This window comes from Somniosus microcephalus, chromosome 15 (assembly GCF_052327205.1).
Source record: "Somniosus microcephalus isolate GS21.2 chromosome 15, FLI_Smic_1.0, whole genome shotgun sequence".
NCBI lineage: Eukaryota > Metazoa > Chordata > Chondrichthyes > Squaliformes > Somniosidae > Somniosus > Somniosus microcephalus.
Window position 1 is genome coordinate 68,976,875 of NC_141001.1, and position 20,953 is coordinate 68,997,827.

The window sequence follows — 20,953 nt, forward strand, 5'->3', positions numbered from 1 at the left end:
GGGCTGCTCATCTAAGATTGGGGTTAAAGTGTATTGAGGTTACAGCATATTGTAGGGATGGGATCAAGTAGAGGGGGCTTTACATTGCATCTAACTGCTGTCGGCATGGTTCAAGCACTCTTTTTGACATCAGATGACCAGACTGGAAATGTGTTTCTCAACACTGATTCCTGTTGCCTTTATGAAATTATAATCTGCACTAATATTTTAAATAGTTGTCTAATAGATTCTTTTATTTTTTGTAAATTACAGGCCAACAAAGCTGTTACCTTTGTATCAACTCTGCTTCAAATTACAATGTCAGACCAACTGGATCTGCCTGTGAGGCAAGCAGGTAAGTGATTAACTGTCCAGAAACAAAGTACAATGAAGCCCAAAGCAGCTCCAAGTTGGACATTCCATATTACTGGCTATATGTTGTCCTAGCTGCTTGTATGTAGCTTCTGAGTAATATCCTTTTTGATCTGGTGAGATTATTCACCACATTTAGTTCTGCATGTTGCATCAGAGTCTAGTCAATAGCAAGAAATAATTTGGAAATCTAAATATGTAAGTGCAACACTTTTAAATTTCCTGGATATTCAGAATATGTCCAAATGACTAGGAGAGAGAGAGATGGTGCTAAACCATTCCACATCCCACTACTTGAAAAAGCTGCAACCCATCTCCTTCTTGAAACTCCTCTTTGCCCAAGTTTTCAAGCACCCTCCTAATCACTCTGGCCTAGTATCCATTTTCTTTGTGGTTATTTTGAAGCACCTTTGTGATATTATTTAAGGCACTATATAAGTGAAAGTTTATTGCTGAAATATGGTGGAACTACACCTGACTAATGTGGAAGCATGGTTTTATAGTTAAGCTTAAGTAAACATGGAAAACTTTGTTGGTAATCTATTTTGCTTACCGAATACTTTTTTCTCGCTAGTGTCATTCAGTGGACAATATAAAAGCTTACTGCTTGCGCATGACATCATTTAGCGCTTTGGTGCAGAACTGTGCACTTCCTTAAAAAAACATTGGATTTGCTCTTTATCCCTCGGACTGCAAGTCCTGGAAATAGACTGTCTCCATAAACCAGATAGCTTTGTAAGTTGGAATAAGCATAAATGCAGTAATTCAGCTAAAGTATCAGGTGTCGCTTGATTATTTTTGCAGTTTAACAGTTATATTAAACAATGCCTTATTAAAAACATTTTAAGTATCCTAATTTGGCCCCCTCTCTTCCCCCATCCTGTTTATTTTCTCATTTCCCATTCTGATTGTATAATTTTACTTTTTTTCTCTTTTAATCTGTCTTTCCTCGTTTTTCACTTGAAGCTAACTTTAAAAATACTAGTTGCTTTATTTAAGTTTCTCTCTGACTCCCATTGTCCATTTTGGAGGTGGCAGCTACTTTATTTTAAAAAAAAAGTACTCTGGGTGGAGGAAGTGCTCTTAACTTTTCAGTTTATTAAAGGCAGGTCAATCTGACTTTTAAAGGCTCGAACAGGAAGGGGAGGAGACTTACTCCAATGGCTACTAGTGGGTATGGGCATTGCCCAGTGCAGCACTAAACAACACTAACCAAGTTCAGTTCCCAGTCTCCGTTGAGCTGGCTGCTTTCAGCCAGCTGGGGTTTGAATTTGGTAGCTACAAATGCCATTCGGCCCAACGGGCCTATGCCAGTATTTATGCTCCACACAAGTCTGCTCAAACTCTACTTCATCTAAACTCATCAACATATTCTATTCCTTTCTCGTGTGTTTATCTAGCTTCCCCTTAAATGCATCTATGCTAGTCACCTCAACTACTGCTTGTGGCAGCGAGTTCCACATTCTAACCACTCTCTGGGTAAAGAAGTTTCTCCTGAATTCCCTATCGGATTTATTAGTGATTAACTTGTATTTATGGCCCCTAGTTCTGGTTTTTCCTGCAAGTGGAATCATCATCTCTGTCTATCCTGTCAAACACTTTCATAATCTTAAAAACCTCTATCAGATCACCCCATAGTCTTCTCTTTTCTAGAGAAAAGAGCCCCAGCCTATTCAATTTTTCCTGATAGGTACAACTTTTCAGTTCTGGTATCATTCCAGCAAATCTCTTTTGCACCACCTTCAGTGCTTCACTATCCTTTTTATAATATGGAGAGCTGTTCACAGTACTCCAAGTGTGGTCTAATCAAGGTTCAATACAAGTTCAACATAACTTCTCTGCTTTTCAGTTCTATCCCTCTAGAATTGAACCCCAGTGCTTTGTTTGCTTTTTTAATAGCCTTATTAATCTGTGTCACGACTTTTAGTGATTTGTGTATCTGTACCCCCAGATCCCTCTGCTCCTCTACCCCATTTAGACATTTATTTTCCAAGGAATATGTGGCCTCCTTATTCTTCCTACCAAAATGTACTATCGCACACTTGCCTTTATTGAAGTTCCATTTGCCAGGTACACACCCATTCCGCAAGTTTATTGATGTTTTCCTGTATTTTGTCGCCGTCCCCCTTTATTAACTACACCCCCAAATTTGGTGTCGTCCGCAAATTTTGAAGTTGTACAGGAAACGTTCTGATACCTGGCACTGACGGGACCGAGCTGGTGCCGTACCATCAAAACTGCCGTACAAACCAGCGCTAATGTTAAAACATACGGCGCTTTTGAGCTCCGTGTGAATCAACAAACCCTGTTGCTTAGCAACAGCATCAAAACAGTCGGCCGTAGCTTAAAAGCGTCTCTGTAGCTAAGCAACAGCTTCAGCTAGACCTTGCAGAGCCTGACTGGGAAAAAAAAAAAAGCAACGAGAAGTAAAAAAAACTTATAGGAAACAGCTCCTGAATTTTGCCGGTAGATAGAGCTTTCCAGACATTTAGCCTCCGGTTAAACGAAAGTTTCCTGTACTTGCAATTCCCAAGTCCAAATCATTTATGTAAATAGTGAACAGTCGCCCCAGCACCGATCCCTGTGCAACACCACTTCCCACCTTTTGCCTTTAAACCTTATAGCATTTAAAGATAATCTATATTGTGCATATGTGTTTTGGGTACTGAAATTAGCTAACCTTTTTATTTTTTTCCTCAAAGTTTAGGCTCCAGATTGAGTTTGTAAACAAAATTTGAAGCATTTGAGGGAACTATTACTTAAATTTCTAGTTCTTGGTCTCTAGAATCCCCAGCAAAGAAATGCACGCTGCATTAAACTTCAACACTGACTCTTGCATGTGTAAATGCACTTCAGTTGTAGACTTTTATTTTATTTTCAACTAAGTCACGCATTTCATTTATGTATGATGGTGCATGGGAGACACCTTTAATCATTCCTGTGAGAGCCAATGTTTGCAGCCTCAAGCCAGGCATGCCGTTGCAGATTGGTGCCAGGAGCTGGTATTGCATTGCTGGTGTTGGTGTAATGAATGTACAAGTGGTGTTGCCAGAAACTGCCTACTGACAGCAAACTACCTCAGACTTTCCCAATGTTTTTAGACTGTAAATTGATGACAGCAGTGATTTTCTTGCTAAGAATTAGGCCTGATACAGTACTTTTAAAAATTCATTTTTAATTGGTTGTTGTCCCATTAATAATGGATTTGTCAGAAAATGGAAAAAACACAGCAAATTTGGTTCATTTTATATCCATATTTGCTCAAGTTTATGTATTGGAAAAAGTATATAATCTTAGACCTTTCTAGTTTTTCATACAATAGTAATGCTGCAGCAACCGATGCCTCACTTTTACAATGAGTCAATTGGACCAGGCTTTTGATTTCTGTTCACATTTTTGCTGCTGTCATCAGTTTTTCTCTCCCTAATTCGGGGGAGCTGAGCTGAGGTCAGTTGAAGCACCATTACTACTTTCCTGTCTGAGTTCAGTTAACTGAGCAGAGAATTAGGTGAGCACAACAACAACTTGCATTTATATAGTGCCTTTAAAGTAGTAAAACGTCCCAAGATGCTTCGCAGGAGCGTTGTCAAACAAAATTTGACATCAAGCCACATGAGATATTAGCACAGATTGGTCAGAGATGGGTTTTAAGGAGCGTCTTAAAGGAGGAGATGGATGTAGAGAGGTGGAGAGGTTTAGGGAGGTAATTCCAGAGCTTAGGGCCTTGGCAGCTGAAGCACTGCTGCCAATGATGAAGCGATTTAAAATTGGGGATGCGCAAGAGGCCAGAATTGGAGGAGTGCAGAGATCTGAGGGTTGTACGGCTGGAGGAAATTAGAGGTGGGGGAGAGCGGCCATGGAGGGATTTGAAAACAAGGATGCGAATTTTAAAATTGAGGCTTTGCAAGACTGGGAGCCAATGTAGTTCAGCGAGCACAGGGGTGATGGGTGAACGGGACTTGGTGCGAGTTACGATGCGGGCAGCAGAGTTTTGGTTAAGTTTCAGATTATGTAGGGTGGAAGATGGGAGGCTGGCCTGGAGAGCATTGGACTAGTCGAGTCTGGAGGTAGCAAAAGCATGGGTGAGGGTTTCAGCAGCAGGTGAGCTGAGGCAGGGGCGTAATGGGGTAATGTTACGGAGGTGGAAGTTGGCAGTCTTGGTGATGGAGCGGATATGTGGTCGGGAACTCATCTTGGAATCGGATACAACACCAAGGTTGCAAACAGTCTGGTTCAACCTCAAAACAGTTGCCAGGGAGAGGGCTGGATTTGGTGGCTAGGGAACAGAGTTCGTGGCAGGCACCGAAGATGGCAACTTCGGTCTTCCCAATATTTAATTGGAGGAAATTTCTGGAGTTGGCCAAGCAGTGTGACAAATCAGCCAGTGGAGGGGATCGAGCCACGGATTTTCTTGGTCTGTATGGCCTAGCCACTCATCTAATAAATTCTAAACCATCAAAACCGCTTCCCCAGTTTAGTTTTATTTAATGGTTGTAGCTCCTTATTCTACATATTTAAATTATTTCAGGCCGACTTATATCATTTTACGCTCCGTTCTGCAGTTAGAATATTAGAGTATTGATGGGAAGTTCCTCATTTTGGTGAGATCGTTCCATTTATACTACAGGATGGTTTCATTAAAAGGAGGGGAGATATGTTCTACCATATGTGGTTTTAATGGGACATAATTTTAGTTTTTTTTGCTTTGCGAATAGAAAGATTGAAGGTGAGTCTTGTTGAAACCTAATGGGAGGGGATAGGAGATAGACTGGTTGCAACCACACAACTACAAGTTTAAGCCTGCTGGCATCTAAAATGGGAACTGTTTTGTATTTAAAGATGTGTGGAATAAACTGTTTACTTACAACAACTTTAATTTATATAGCACTCCTCTTGTCTTGTAATAAACTAGCACTTTTCAAATATTAAAAGTCTTGGCTTTAAAAGACCCAGAAGGTAGATACCAAGAAGAAAAGCAGAGAGGAAAATTTGTGGGATGGGTGGGGAGGCTTGATGCATCATCATACAGAAAAGGAGCCCTTTGAAGGTAGGGAGGGGATAGCAAGGTCAAGTTGTTTAAGGAAATAATTCCACACGGCAGGGTGTGTAATGTGACAGAAAGTGTAGCCTTTGACAGTGCAGTAGCAAATTGCAATCCATCAGAGGAGCGAGGATGTGTGCAGGAATGGATTGCTGAAAAAACCAGCTCCGATTGCATGGGGCAGCGACATGACATGTTGATTTCCATGAAACTGGGGCCAGTGGATCTTGGTAAAGGATGGGATGATGGTTATGTGAGAGAGGACGAGGCTGCAGAGTTTTGAATAAGTTGTAGTTTGTGAATGGTGGACTCTAAAGTGGAAAGCATTGAGACAATGAAAGGTTGGATTAGAATTTGAGCGCTAGTAGAGGTACAGTAGGGGTGTAGGTAGACAATATGAAAGAAAGCAATCTTGGCAGCTGACCAGGTGTGCAGTAGGAAGGTTAGATCCGGGTCGAACAAGGCACTGAAGTTGCATATCTCTGCAGGGGCAACTGGAGAAGTTGATGCAATCCAAGACCAATCGAGCACAAGCAGAGAACAGTGCTTTTGGTTTTGGTAACATTGAGCTTTAAGAAATTTTGACTCCAATTTTATAGCCGTTGCAGGTGAGAGATGATCACCCTTTCTTCACCTCCTACCACCAGAAATGTAGCTATTTTTGATTTGAAACACTAATATTTTAAGCAGGTACAGTATGTTTTTTTTAATACTTTCTCCCTTTACTCTCCTAAAGATGCCAGCTCTTGCAGGGGTGCAGTTCATGGTGCTGGCAGCCCTTTGGTACTTCACCTAAGTGGCCACTATTCATGTGAGCTCAGACCTTAAATGTCAGCAGGCTATTTGCTTATAGGTCAGCAAACTCGCCTTTTGCTTGTAGGATAGCACACTCACCTGATGCTGTCCTTGTCCAATATCCACTTTCCAGCAGGGATCACTGGGTAGTGATCAGAGTGGTATCCTAACTTTTCCATTCTCTAGTGCAAGGTTCAGAATGGTCAAGTCTTGAGGTTACAGATACAGATGTGTGTCTATATATTGTGGATAGTTTGTTTTTCCCCCTCAAATATATTTGAAAATACAAGAGGCAGGTGTGGGACTTCCTCACATTACTGAAGCTGTGCTGCACCACAGCTGATTTCTGGGGATCTGAAAGTGACTAGTTTTATCAAGAGAATTCCTGGAGATCAACTAGAAATTGGAATCTTCTAATGGTGGAATTGTGGGTGCAAACTGTTGTTCCCAGCCGCCACCTGGTTTCTGTCTTGGCCTGGGAAATGGTGTGCCAGCACCTCCAGCTTTGCAATTTCTTGTTTTTGTTCATGTATAGTATGAAAATTGGGCATTAGCACCTACTTAATATCCATTGCAGTTTTTCCTCATCAGTTTCAGTCCTTCTGTTACAAATTCAGATCTACTGGTTCAGTGGTGTCATTCATTCCCACAAGCCGTCTGAGCATCTCGCACTGCCTAATATCTACTTGTACAATAGCATAACTTGGAGCATACCCGTAGTGTCCCTTGATGAACTGAACTAGATAGTCATGTCTTTAGCATGGGTGCTTCTTCAATCTCTTCGAAGGTGGACTGAGTAAACACTTGGTGAGATGAAACTTGATACAAATTGATGAGCTACTTTGTTTCACAGAACAACAGTTGTGCATGTCCCTTTCATTCAAAAAGTACAACTTCACAAAATACCAAATACAGGAAACTGTGCTATCTGGCATCGACAGGACCGAGCTGTTGCCGTCCCATCAAAACTGCAGGACAAACCAGCGCTAATGTTGAAACATACGGAGATTTTTAGCTCCGTATCTGGCAACAAACCCTGTTGCTTAGCAACAGCTTCTAAACAGTCGGCCGTACCTTACAAGCGTCTCTGTAGCTTAGCAACAGCTTCAGCAAGACCTTGCAGAGCCTGACTGGTGGGGGAAAAAAAGCAACGAAAAGAAAAAAAACCTAACTAAACAGCTCCTGATTTTTGCCGGTGGCTCGAGCATTCCGGACAGTTAACCTCCGGATAAACCAAAGTTTCCTGTAAAGACAACCCTGTACTTTCCCACATCACTGGTTTGCCTTCCTTGATTTAAACAAGATAATTTCTGACTGCTTTCCTGCGCCCTAATCTTCTTGTAGCCATTGCCTCCTGACTGTCTCTGCATGTGTGTTATAGCTCACTGTCCACAACCATTAAGGCGATTGAAGGCTTTCCATCACAATACAAGAGGTGCCTTTTGATTGCTGAGATAGTCTAATGATTTGCGTATTATTTATAGTCTATGGGGAAATATTAACGATAACTTATTAGCATCTTAACGACCTATTATCTCTGCCTCTCTTTAAACCTGTGTGAAAGCGCCATGATAAACCCAGTGTTGAATGTAACTTTTTCCAAATCCTCCCTTGGAAAGAAATGACCAAAACATGCCACAATATGATCCCATGCTAATGTGTAAATAAAATGGTGGATATTTGTATACATGGTCAGTCTTGTCGCACTTGCTTTGAAATTAATTTGGTTCTGTTCTGTTGAGAGGAAGATGCTTTGTCTGCGAAGAAAGTTAATCCGATCAGAATTTTAAAAAAACGACACGTAAACCATGCAGGGAACCATACAATTCAATCTGTGCTGCGGTAGCTGTTCAGCTGGGGTGGTGGTACCAGTGATACAACACAGATGGAGGATCAAACCTCGCACCTTCCTGGTTTGCGTGTCTCTGCAATCATTGCATAAAATTGCTGAGTGTTCAATAGAGCTATAAACGCATCTTTACCTTGGTGTGATGCTGAGCCATACATAACAGGCAGGCCTGTGGTTTGATCTGGTCACTTGGTATTGGCTGATTTTGAGGAGACAGTACAATTGATCTCAGCACTTGTGGATTTGAGAGTAGTGATCCTTGCCAAAAAGTGTTCGTGTGTATGTTGGGTAAGACAGGATAGGACTGAGCTATAATGTACCCACTATCAAATAACCTGCTGACCTGTCTAGGCTCTCGTGAATGGGCAAGCTACTAGAAAGCTGCTGTTGCTCATTGAGCTGTAACTCAGTGTGAGCAGATGTTATTTACTGTATCATTCATTCGGCTTAACGTTCTGGTCAGGCTTATTCTTGAAGGTTAACTGGGCTCCAAAGTGGTCACTCAGGATTGTGCTCGTCACTGACAACTGTTGTGGCAAACTGACAACTGAGAAATTGTTCTTGTTGGTTGGCTTTTTAATTTTTAAAAAAGTTCAATTCTTTCTGTTAAATTGCAGAGAGGCCAGATGTATGGTCTTGTGAACAATTTAGTATTTAAAGTTAGTTATTACATAGATTATTAAATAATTCAATTAAGAGTTTGTAGTGGACTGCAGTTAAGGAATTTCAGTTATATAGAATTACAAAGAATGTTACAGCATAGAAATAGGCTATTCAATTGGGGAATGTTTTGAGACTCTAATTTCCTCCTATTTATGGTAAATTCTAAATAAGCTTATCAATTTTTTATTTTTGGTATTCAGTGAAATTTGATTTGAGGAAGGGAATAGAAGGGAAGGGCAGGTCATTGCCTTTTCATAATTCCTTTACTGCTGTAAGCAACGACTAGGTATTTTCCTGTTGTGATTTTCATGCTCTACCTTGTAAACAGTGATACAGAATTCTGATGCCTGTTGTTCACAACACTTGCCCATGATACAGGGGACTGGACTTTGCTATAGAAATAATGGTGAGACTACCAACGCTCACTGTTATTGAAGTGTAAATTGGACAGCATCTGCCAGTGACCGCACATGTGTAGTTAATTACAGAAGTTGGGAAGTTGCTGTCCAAGTTGCCCTGCTCCTCCAGAAGCTTCGCTATAATGGTATATTGCCGAGACACTTGACATTGAAATAATGCAATGGCGTGAAGTTGCTGTACTTATGTGAGATATACTCAAACAACCAGAAAGAGTTCGGGCTTGTCTATTCCAGTTTAAGTCAATTTTTAATGATGTGATAAGTCTTATTACTGCCAAACAACCTCTCTGGCACTGAAAATTAACTCTTAAAAGTGTGGAGTCTCATTCCTTCAGATTTTAATTATTGCTGGAGGTTTAAAAGAAAAGTAAATAATTTACTATTTTAAACTTTTTTTTCCTTTCTGGCTTTTTTTATCTCTTAATCCCTTCCATATTTTGCTGTACCTGATTTGACATTGAATGAACTATTCTAACTGACACTTCCTGGTTCAGACTCTGCTCCTCAACGATTTTTCAATCTTATTGGTAAAGGCGATACACAGTTGCTTGCCCTGTTCACACAGGTCCCAGATCCCTTGTAGAGGGCGCTGTGCTGAAATGGCTCTTAAATCACAGTATGTTCCAGTGCAAAACCCCATAGAAAGTCTGTGGGTAATTGTCATGAATGGCTGGTGCCATTTGTTCACCGTTGAGAGCAAAATCCGGCCCATGGCGTCTGGAAATATTTGCTTTACCTGAGTAACTTTAAATGAAATGAGACTGTTTCATTTAAATTTGTGTGTTTTTCTGTGCCTATATGCACACACCTCTCCGTCAACTCTGGTGCCAATCATGGTGTCGGCCGTGGCCTAATGATGGCACGCTTGCCTCGGAGTCAGAAGGTTGTGGGTTCAAGCCCCACTCCAGAGACTTGGCCGTATAATCTCGGCTGGCACTTCAGTACTGCGCTGTCAGGTGCCATCCTTTGGATGGGATGTTAAACTGCTCTGAGGTGGATGTAAATGATCTCCGCATTATTCAAAGAAGAGCAGGGGCGTGCTCCTGGAGTCCCGTCCAACATTTATCCCTCATCTAACACAAAGCGACACGTCATTTTGCAGTACTGAAAAAGGCCATTTGGCCCAACGGGTCCATGCTGGTGTTTACGCTCCAAACGAGCCTCCTTCGACCTTATTTCATCTCGCCCTAACAACATGTCCATCTATTCCTTTCTCCATCATGGGACTTGGCTGCTGTATTTCCTACATTACAACAGTGACTGTTTCAAAAGTACTTCATTGGCTGGCAAGCACTTTGGAACATCCTGAGGTTGTGAAAGGTGCTATATAAATGCAAGTTTGTTCTTTCTGACTCTGAAAATCAATTAAATTAAAGTGATTTCAACTGGAATTTAAAGTGTTCCTGCTTTACAAAAACTGGAGAATCTGCTTGTGCTAATCAAATGCAAATATTTAGTAACGCACAAATCAGTAAATCTTTCCCAGATTATGTATTTTAATCCCAGAATTGTAAATCATCAGCAATGTTGGTAAGTAATGTGATGCAGTTTCTAATGATTTAATTCTCTCTTAGGTGTAATTTACTTGAAAAATACAATTACACAGTTCTGGGCTGAGCGTGAAGCTGCTTCAAGTGATGTGCCACCATTTACTATCCCAGAGGAAGATCAACAGTTCATCCGTGACAACATAATAGAGGCTATTATTCAGTCACCTGAGTTGATAAGGTTTGTAATAGGAAAGGTACCTTTTTTTAATAAATGCTACTGTAAACACCATACTGCAAATTAACACAATGGGCGGGACTACAATTTTCAGAGTTGTAGTCCCGCCTCCATCGAGTTTTAGCCAACTCACGCGATTTTGACTTGCTTGACCTTGTTGAGCCCGCCCAGCGGGCTCAGCAGGCCAATTAAGGGCCACCCGGCAACAGGTGACGTCACAGATTGATACTTCATCTGTCAAGACCTTTTGACAGATGAAATGTCAGCGTTTCACAGCTGTTTGAAGCTGTCAAACACTGACAATCTGTACTCCAGGTTAATTCCTTCCTGTCAGGATGATTTAGAGATCTCTCCGGAACAGAAAGCTGAATGCTGCAATTTTTGACAGATCGCGGCCATTCTGCTTTCTGTGCCGGTGAGATGAGGGACTCCCGAGACCTGAAGGAAGGAAGCCTGTAAAGGTAAGTAGAACTTCTTTAAACACACCAAACACATTTACCTCTGCACTCATGCACCCATCACTCACCTGAACACCGGACATCTCGACCCCTCCCAGCCCTTCAGCCTGACGGCCCGCCTCGCTAACTTGGCGTGGTTTGGCGTTGTCAGGAATCCCACACTTCAAGAATGAAAACAGGGATTAGGCTAAAAACTGCCTGTTAACTACATGTTAATTGGCACTAATCCCCTTCCTGCCTCGGGGAGGCGGGTCCCAGTGCGGGTCGGGTACCCACCTCCTTTGAAACTGGCTTGGGGGCGGGATGGGTTCGTTCCCCCCCCCCCCGATTTCGGGATTTTAACCCCCCACATGCCTCCAATCCCGCCTCCACGGCCCAATGTCTGCTACCATCCTGTGAGAATTTGCAGTAATGCTTTCTAAATGCTTGAATTCTACATTCTCTATCCTCTCTTGTGAGGTCCTTTTCACCTGGGCCAGGAAGCCATACAGATGGCTTGCTCCCAAATCTTTGCCAATGCTTGGTAATCAACTGCAAGGTTGTCTACAAGAGCAGCCATGGGCAACTTGCATGTGTTTTTTTTCCTTGGTGAAATCCTTGAGCTTGCCCTTGTTGCTAGTCCTTCAATTTTCTCCCATCCCAGAGGCTCAGTGATGCTGGATCCTGGTTCTGCATGTTGACCACTTCCTCAAGTACTTCACCCAAGTGGTCACTCTTTAGTGTGAGCTTGATCCTGCTAGCACCTGATGTTGACGTGTACATTCCTGAAAAAGTCACTGGATGGTGATCATGGCCAGGAGTTGTAGGTTGTTTTCCCTTCTTTAGCCCAAGTCACTGCTGTCCTCCACTGTCCAGGTCCTACTGCACAAGCATGTGACAGAGGGTAATTTTAGTTCCACTGCCATCTTGGCTAAGGTCGGCTCACCCCGTTCATTCAGGTAATCGAAAGTGGGACCCTGATCTGTTTGGTTCAGTTATATGCTGGATTTACTGACTGTTGGGCAAGTTCATATAGTATCTCCCTTTTGGTATGGTGGTTTTTTTTCTTTCTCAACCTCCTCATACAATACTCCTTTCAGGCTTACTGGTCAAATATTGGTAGATGCTTTTCACTGTTGCATTTTAGTGCTCTTGCTGTCATTGCCTGTTCTGGGCAAAGAACTCTGGGTGCTGCCTGGAATGTGAGACTCAAGAATGGCAGTGTGGGGGAATATGGTATTTTCCCCTGTTGATTAATAGCCTGCTTGGATGTATTAAGTTGATCCTCTGTCAAAGGGAAAAAGAAAGCCTGCCTAGCGAGTAGCTGAGCATTACAGACAGGGCAAGTCCTAGGTTCGATCCCTGGTCTGTGCTGTTAGCTGATCTTTGCAAGGGTGGTGGTAAGGGTGTTAAAGTTGCACTCTGTGACCCTGGGTTAGGAGAGGGTTGAAAATCACTTGGGATTTACGCTCCTGATTGCTATGCAGTAACCCCTGCTGTGTGCAAGTGTAAATTTCTCAAGCGCACATTGGGCTTTGCAGTGGTACTTCTGCCAACACACACGGTTGAGGTTTGCGCATGCATAATGCCTGCTTGAATCAGGTACTTGAGCACAACTTGCACCAGAACGAGCTTTGAGAGGAAAATAGAAAGACCATATATGAAGCAGGTAACTTTATGAAAAAAATCTTATGGGATTAAAGGAAGGGGAGCAATGCACATAAAGCGCTGCATTGATGTAATCTGCATTTAGCTGGTGTGCAAATGCTGTAGCAAAGCTATTGTATTTAGGCATAGCATTTTGGCTATACTGAGTTTAAAACTTGAATGTAACTTGTCTAAAACTTAGTTACATTTTAGAGTTCATTAGCATCTGTTATTTTGTTGCATGTTCATTTATAGAACTGCGATGCAGTTTGTTTTTGTGAGTAGCTGGTGCTATCTCAATATCTAGAATTAATACTATTCTGTTTTTTTAGGGTGCAGCTTACTACTTGCATTCACCAAATAATCAAGCATGACTATCCAGGCAGGTGGTCAGCAGTTGTAGATAAAATTGGATTCTACCTGCAGTCAGACAACAGTGCCTATTGGCTTGGGATCCTCCTCTGCCTTTATCAGTTGGTGAAGAACTATGAGTAAGTTATTCATATATTTTTGGTTCTAAATAGTTTTCCTATCTGCTTTTTGGGCATTTCAGCCTGAGTAGCCAAATAGTACAGGAAACTTTGTGCTATCCGGAGGTGAGCTATCCGGCAATCTGGAGCCACCGGCAAAAATCAGCAGCCGTTTTTAATTTTTTGTTTTTTTTTTGCTTTGAACAGTCAAGCTGTGCAAGGTCTGTAGCTATAGCAACAGCTTCAGCTACAGAGGCTTGCAGGCCACACCTGAGTGTTTAGAAGCTGTTGCTAAGCAACAGTGTTTGTTGTCAAATACAGAGATAAGAATCTCCATATCTCTCAACATTAACTCTGGAGAGTACGGCAGTTTTGAGGCAATGGCAGCAGCTCGGTCCCGTGGGTGCCGGACAGCACAAAGTTTCCTGTACTTTGTTTAAAATCTGTGTACTTGAGATGTACTTGCGACTCCTCTTCCCTCCCCCTCCCCCCCCCCCCCCTCCACAAACACCTTTTCTCCTCCTCCCCCACACCTTTCCTGGACTGAGTGACATTTTGATAGTGCAGTAATTATTCATGCCTATGTAGCGTTTAAAGGGGAAGGAATGTATATGGGGAGTATTTTTTTATTGAAGGTGAAAGCACTAAAATTATTAACATTTAAAAAAGAAAATATCTAATCTTATCGGTGCCTTGCCTGTAGGTCACTCTGATACTGATTGGGTAGAGCACTGTGTCCCCTGAAGTGGTTTGATCAATTGTGAAGCGAATTGCAACTTCAGACGGGTCAAGAAAGCAATCCTACCAGGGAAGCTGATACTGATTGTTCATTGTGGCAATGTTAGACACAATGAGGGAATGTGGATTTCAAGTATAGGAATATTTTTCTGGTGCTGCGCTTGTATTTTGGCATATAATTTTGCATTTTTTGTATACACAGGTACAAGAAACCAGAGGAACGTAGCCCATTGGTGGCAGCTATGCAGCACTTTTTGCCAATGATGAAAGATCGTTTTGTCCAACTTCTCTCTGATCCTTCAGACCATTCTGTCCTCATCCAAAAACAGATCTTCAAAATTTTCTATGCACTTGTTCAGGTATTCTAATGCAAAATGAAGTGTCTTCTCCTATACTGCGTAGAATATTAACTCTATCTGTGCACTAGTTACCTAACCCAGTAAGGGTCTTTGAACATGGCTGTGCTATACATAAGCTCAATTAGTGTAAATGTTTCCTAAAAGCAAGTTCAATACCAACCTTGAGTTTATGTGGCGGCCGACCCTCCTAAATAGTTTACCATGGCCCACGAGTATCTGCCAGTTACCGACGAAGTGCAGCTTCTCCTTGCAAAGATCCTGAAGTCACATGTCGAATCCAGTGATCTTGCTCTTCCTCTGGTGATCTGGTCATAACTTGAGTGGCCATGAGACCACTACCCTTGTTCTGCAGGTCAGTTACAAGATTCCTGTCGGTGTCCTGCAATACAAAGGGCTTTTTATTCATGTCATTAGTACCAATACGTAAGCCAACCACAATACCCTGACACTTGGCACGCATCAGGTTGTCCACATGGTCCTGGAGATGTGCGACTCTGTGCCCCGGGAAACAACAGACTGCTCTGGATAGAGCCTTGCATCAGCACAGGCTATCTGTATGTTGCACGATGGAGTCCCTGTGAGGATTGCACGTTGCATCTCCTGTGTTTTTGGTGACCGTTTTTGTTGCATTCCCCATGCCTTTTCTGGGAGGTTGATGTGAGCAGTGAGGGTCATCAGTTGGGGTGATGCTGATGCCATTGCATGTAGAATCCCCTAAATCAGAGGGGCAAACCTATTTGGAGATGTAATGGAATCTAAAGTTGAGAAGGATCCATTTAACGTCATGGGAGGATTAAATTTGATTTAATAAGTCATATATGCTGGTGGTGTCTGATATGTTAGCCACTAGCCGCATGTGGCTAATTGAGATTTCAGATGTGGCCGAGTGCACTTTTGATTAGTAAATTTAAAAAATGAGTAATAGACACCATGTGATCGCAATGCTCATTCTCATGGCGTATGCATGTCTACTTTAACCATATTACACATGTTAGTAAAACGATAAGATGAAAGTGTGTGCAAGTTATTTCAAGTTTGCTTGAGGCAAATAGCAGATGCATTTAACGGGAATTTAGATAAGTGCATGATGGAGAAAGGAATAGAAAGATATTGTGAGCTGAAATAAGATCAGAGGAGGCGCGTGTGGAGCATAAACACTGGCACAGACCTGTTGGGCTGAATGGCCTTTTTCTGTGCTGTAAAATTCTATGTAATATGTACTTCAATGGTTACTGCTTATTGATTATCTGCTAAAATGGTGTGTAACACTGGTGAAAATGCTGGACTTCAGTGCCATTGGAATACCAGCAACATTGTATGATATGGGAAACTATCATCGTGGTCAGCTCAACCAATCATAATAACTGCTCTAGGCCAGCAGACGAGCGCCCAACTAATAACGAGCATCTTCAACAGGGCATGTCATGGCGAAGGGCGAGCAACATCCAACCGTCTTCTGAAAGGAGAGCAGGGCTGTGTCTGGCATGTCTCGCTGAGTGAGTCAACATTCTCAGCAATTTCTCTGGACAACAGTTGGACATTAGCCTAGAAGCTGCACTAAGATGTGCTGTGTCTAATAAATTCATGTCCGAATTCCAAGCTTTGGTGAAAGCAGCCGCAAAGTTTTGCACTGAATGGTGTTCGATTAAGTAAATATACATGTGAAGTACTTTTACCTGTATTGTGTGTATGGCATTTTCTACTAAAATTAGTGCATGTGGCTAAAATGAGGTCGCCATAGCCATGCCTGTGGCAGGTCAGCGACTTTCTATTGAATAATAATTGTATGGTCAACCTGTTTCTCTTCCCATCTCACCGTGCCAGTTATTTTTCTTCTTCGTGAAATGCATCATTCTGTGACCGAAGGTGGGCATGCTGCTTCTGCTGTTGAGACAAGCTCTGCAGTACTTATGCAGGTTGACTTGCCCTCGGATGTTTTACTCTACCTGTTTGGAAATGCCAGTCCACTTGATTGTACCTCCTTAGTGGTATGGTTAAAACTGGGGAACTTGCTATGTGAAGAATAGTGTGTTGTGTTTTTATGCAAGCCTGCTGTTGCATGGCACCATACATTGGAGTGCACCAATAAAGGGGCCAAGTTTTTGTCCATTTAGTTGTTAGCAGTTATGGTACTATGTTTGATGATAAATGCAATGGAATTGGGCAATTTAAATTATTGCATAAAATGACTTCACTGAACTTTTGTTTAATATGTGTTAATTTACAAAGGCAAATTTTATTTTGAATGAAGTGAATAGTGTTGGCTGAACTTTGTAACTTTTGTCGTTTGATTAATTTTGTTTTGTTTTCTGCCTACAGTACACTCTACCGTTGGAGCTGATAAGCCAACAGAACCTTACGGAATGGATGGAAATACTCAAAACTGTTGTTGATAGGGATGTTCCTCCTGTAAGTTTTTCTCCCTTTTTGCTCCTCCATTTCTTCCCAGTGTTGATTGCCTAAATATATGAACTGAACGTTTGTATCCTCTTAACTAAGGAGAGTGGAGTAAAGGTGAAGTGCAATTAAAAGTGCAGCATGTTTGTTTTACTAGGGAATATGTTTTTTTTTAAAACTTTGAAGCCCTTGTTTCTAGAGTAGCCTTATTACTTAGTCTTATACTGGTAAAATGTAGCAATTTAAAAAAAAAAAAAAAACATTTTTTTCCCCTTTTCTATGCTTTCTTATTTCTTCTATAATTAATGTTAAGCAGCTTTTTAAGTGCTATATTTTACTTCAAAGTATTCCTACCTGCATTTCTTTACCTCTGCCATCCTCTGAAAATGAGCTGGTACATATGTAATAAGCTTGTTGTTCTTAATTGGCTTTTAAGTTTTGAAAGTTTTATTTCATAACCCAGTTAAGAGACTGAGCATTGCATCATAGTGCTGACCAGGTCAATATATGCAAATCAGACCATTTGCAAGTCTCTCAGCTTGAGCTCCTGGTGTAAACTATGTATTCTGTATATGTATTCAATGTGTATTTCCTGCAAAATATTTCCATTATAGGTTTCTTTGTCCACATCTATAATGGAAATTGCTTGTGTAAACCCATAATGCTGTAAGTATGCACTCCTGCAGTAGAGGTGTGTGTTTAGCAAGTTCTCATAATTGAATTTGTGCTGGTTTTAAGGAAACTCTTCAAGTTGATGAAGATGATCGACCTGAGCTCCCTTGGTGGAAGTGCAAAAAATGGGCGTTGCACATCTTGGCTAGATTGTTCGAACGGTGAGGGTTTTTCAGTGGTTTGTAATTTATAGAATAAGTTGTGCAACTTTATTTTTTGCCGAATTTTTCTCCTCTTTCTGAAAGTGTTACTCCTAGCTGGGGTTTAGGTCCACAGATGTCATCCAGTACCTTGCTCAATTGTCCATTATTCATGTAAGCCTGGACATTGTGTGTTGACTGGCTGTTGAACCATGGGGGCATTACAGCTGAGCCAGTCCTGACCTCGTCCAGTGTCCATGCTTAAGCACTCCCAGCAGGAGACATTGGATAGTGATCAAGAGCCAAAATTCTGAGGCTATCCTGGTCTGTTACTTGCTTACCCATTCGGGGGACCCCCCAATTGTGAAACTTTCAAATGCCTCTCTTAAACTTCAAATGTTTCAATGAATGAGTACTGAAATGTATTTGTATCCACCAGATACGGAAGTCCGGGTAATGTTTCCAAAGAATATAATGAATTTGCTGACGTATTCCTCAAAGGTTATGCTGTCAGTATCCAGCAGGTACAATATCATTTCCATGCAATTCTTCTCAGCCCCTTCAAAAACAATATGCTTTTGTCTATTTTGAACCTTACTGCTTTTGTCTTTTGCGCTTTCGCCTTCAGCTAAGAAAATGGGAGGGGTGGATAGTTTAGTATATGGACTTTTCATATTGCCATTATGAATTGCTAATATGTAATTGCTTGATGGAAAATCCACTTCCCTGGTAAAACTGGGTCTGGAATTGAAAGTTACTTTTTTTTATTGGTTATTGATTAAATTAGCGTGCTGCACTTCATTATTACAATTTAATACTAATTTGTATCAAGTCATCTTCGTTATTGCCAGCAGATGGCCATAGAGATGATATGAGTGACTATAGTAACACTACAGAACAGTGCTGCTACATCTTTAGATTGCATGTATAGACCATGTATTTCAGATCTTTGTACTAGATATTTTCTAAAGCACACATCTATAAGCTAGTCCTTTACTCAGTATATCTTATTACAGGTGCTGTTGAAAGTTTTGTATCAATACAAAGAAAAACAATATGTTGCTCCTCGAGTATTGCAGCAAACACTGAATTACATTAACCAGGGGGTTGCTCATGCTGTCACTTGGAAGAATCTAAAACCCCATATTCAGGTAAGGATGCTTGTAATGCCAACCTAGTTCAACATGGTTTGCCAAACAAGTCTGAGCAGTGTTATTATATAGAAGACATTAAACAATGCTTTTCTATTGTTTAGTCGGTATAATAATGCTGTTGTCAAAATCAGGATGTGCCCAGGACTCTTGAATCATGCTTGTGTAAGTTCATGGTCTGTGAATTTATCAGTAGAGACATGAACCCCAAGGTACTTAATGAAATGGAACTCCCCCCATCCATTGCCTGACCTGAAGCTGTTGACACCTTGCAGATGTGCTCTTCCATGGGCACTGCTTGTCATCTGATGCTTTACCTGAATGGCCATTCTTCATGAGTCCAGATAGTGACTATTAGTTAGCTTTTTAACTGGTTGAGACAACATAGCTGAGCCAAATTCTGTCTTAATGATATCACTGTTTCTGAACTGGTGTAGAATCATACAGCACAGAAGGAGGTTAGATATTGAACAGGAGTGAGAAGCTATACTGCTATGTCTTCTTTCCTGTCTGCCCCTGCTCCCCAAACCCAGCGACAGTGAGGCTAATTGTAATTTCCCAACTGCCACCACACAGCTAATTTGGTAAAGTCTGAGAATTGCTGAGTTACCAATTGCTTCAACTACTTAAGCATTTGGGGAGCCCCAGGAATGTTTAAATTAAACTACATCATGGTCAGCTCCTTCACACTTGGGCGTAGTAATAGAATAAGCAAAGGATTTTGGTTAATTCTAATCCTAGTTAATCTTGAGTTGAACAGTAACATTCACATAGCTGCTTCTCTGTATGTCAAGTTTCTATATATTTGGAAAATTGTGTAATTAATTTTTCAAGAAATATTACAAGGATGTCTTTCAACTGAAGCAGTGAATAATTTAGAAAAAGACTTGGGCTCCCCATGTAGCTCAGTAGGTAATTGTACCACTTTGAGTTAGCTAATCTTGAGGATTGGGGAGGGAGCAGGGACTGCTATATTGGCTTTTGTGCCCCTGAGCTAAGGAAGGGCAAGATCTTCAGTTAAGGTTCCTACTCCTGATCCAGTAATTGCTGCTGGAAAATACATTAAGTGAGAACAGTGACTTTGATGGTACCCATGGGTGGAAAGCTTGCAGACATTCACTGTCTTGGCTCACATGAAGAATGGTCATTTGGGTAAGCTATCTATACCTATGAAACTGCACCCCAACAAGAACCACCATCTTCAGGAAAAAAGATGTGGGGGATTAGTGAAATTGACGATTACTGTTCCTAACCAAATTATTTTTTGAGTTTGTACTAGTTGAAGGCTGATTTTTATTTTTATAAATTAATTTAAGCAAACTGTTTGCTGTTCATAGGGCATTATCCAAGATGTTGTCTTCCCCTTGATGTGCTACACAGATGCAGATGAGGAGCTCTGGCAGGAGGATCCATATGAGTATATTCGTATGAAATTTGGTAAGTTATGTTTACTTCACAGGTGGGATTGTTGACTTAAAATATGTATCGTTGCTTCAATTATTAAGAAGATATAGCAGCCTGATTAAATATTAAGTGGCCTTTTTAAAAATTAAAAAATCAGTCCTTTGTCTTTTCCACCAAATCTCATTAGTTTTGATTGCTCTAGCAAAATCCTGGTACTGACAAAAAGGCCTCTGCACTTCTGTGGTTGTTCTTTCTGTGGTATCCTCTTCAGCATTAATTCCTTGCTGTAATATGGTTCCACGTACGCTATTACCCTTGGATATTTCATCCAAGTAGGCATTGTTCATGTTGAGTGTAGACAATGGGTGGCAGCAGGCTTTTATCCAATCACGCAGCATTGCAGCAGAACGCAATCCCACTGATCACGTGCATTTACAGCAGGGATTTTTGGATATAGATTCTTCTGAGCAGGAGTGAGAATCCTGACTTTTTCTTCCTCCCAAATCTAGGGGTACTGAGTCAGATTGTAGCACCCCTACTGTTGTCCTGTCAAGGATCAGCTAATTTGGCATAGACGAGGATCTTCCTAGTCTAAGGCTCAAATATGATGCTATTCTCATTTCATTTTCCCCCCTCTCTACTTCCAACCTTCCCACCCCCCTACAAGTGAGTCACCCATAAGATTCTCAGTTTAC

General features: G+C 41.3%; 1 protein-coding gene across 2 annotated transcripts in view; it reads left to right on the forward strand.

Moving 5' to 3' along the window:
• ipo7 (importin 7) overlaps positions 1 to 20,953 on the forward strand; it is a 58,818-nt gene that overhangs the window by 7,877 nt on the left and 29,988 nt on the right. For both annotated transcript variants that reach the window (XM_086007976.1, XM_086007977.1), the window contains exons 2-10: positions 253 to 334; positions 10,693 to 10,846; positions 13,260 to 13,418; positions 14,338 to 14,494; positions 16,814 to 16,903; positions 17,630 to 17,724; positions 18,143 to 18,227; positions 18,720 to 18,854; positions 20,192 to 20,291. In XM_086007976.1, coding sequence (XP_085864102.1) covers positions 253 to 334; positions 10,693 to 10,846; positions 13,260 to 13,418; positions 14,338 to 14,494; positions 16,814 to 16,903; positions 17,630 to 17,724; positions 18,143 to 18,227; positions 18,720 to 18,854; positions 20,192 to 20,291 — 1,057 coding nt within the window. The remainder of the gene's footprint in view (positions 1 to 252; positions 335 to 10,692; positions 10,847 to 13,259; positions 13,419 to 14,337; positions 14,495 to 16,813; positions 16,904 to 17,629; positions 17,725 to 18,142; positions 18,228 to 18,719; positions 18,855 to 20,191; positions 20,292 to 20,953) is intronic.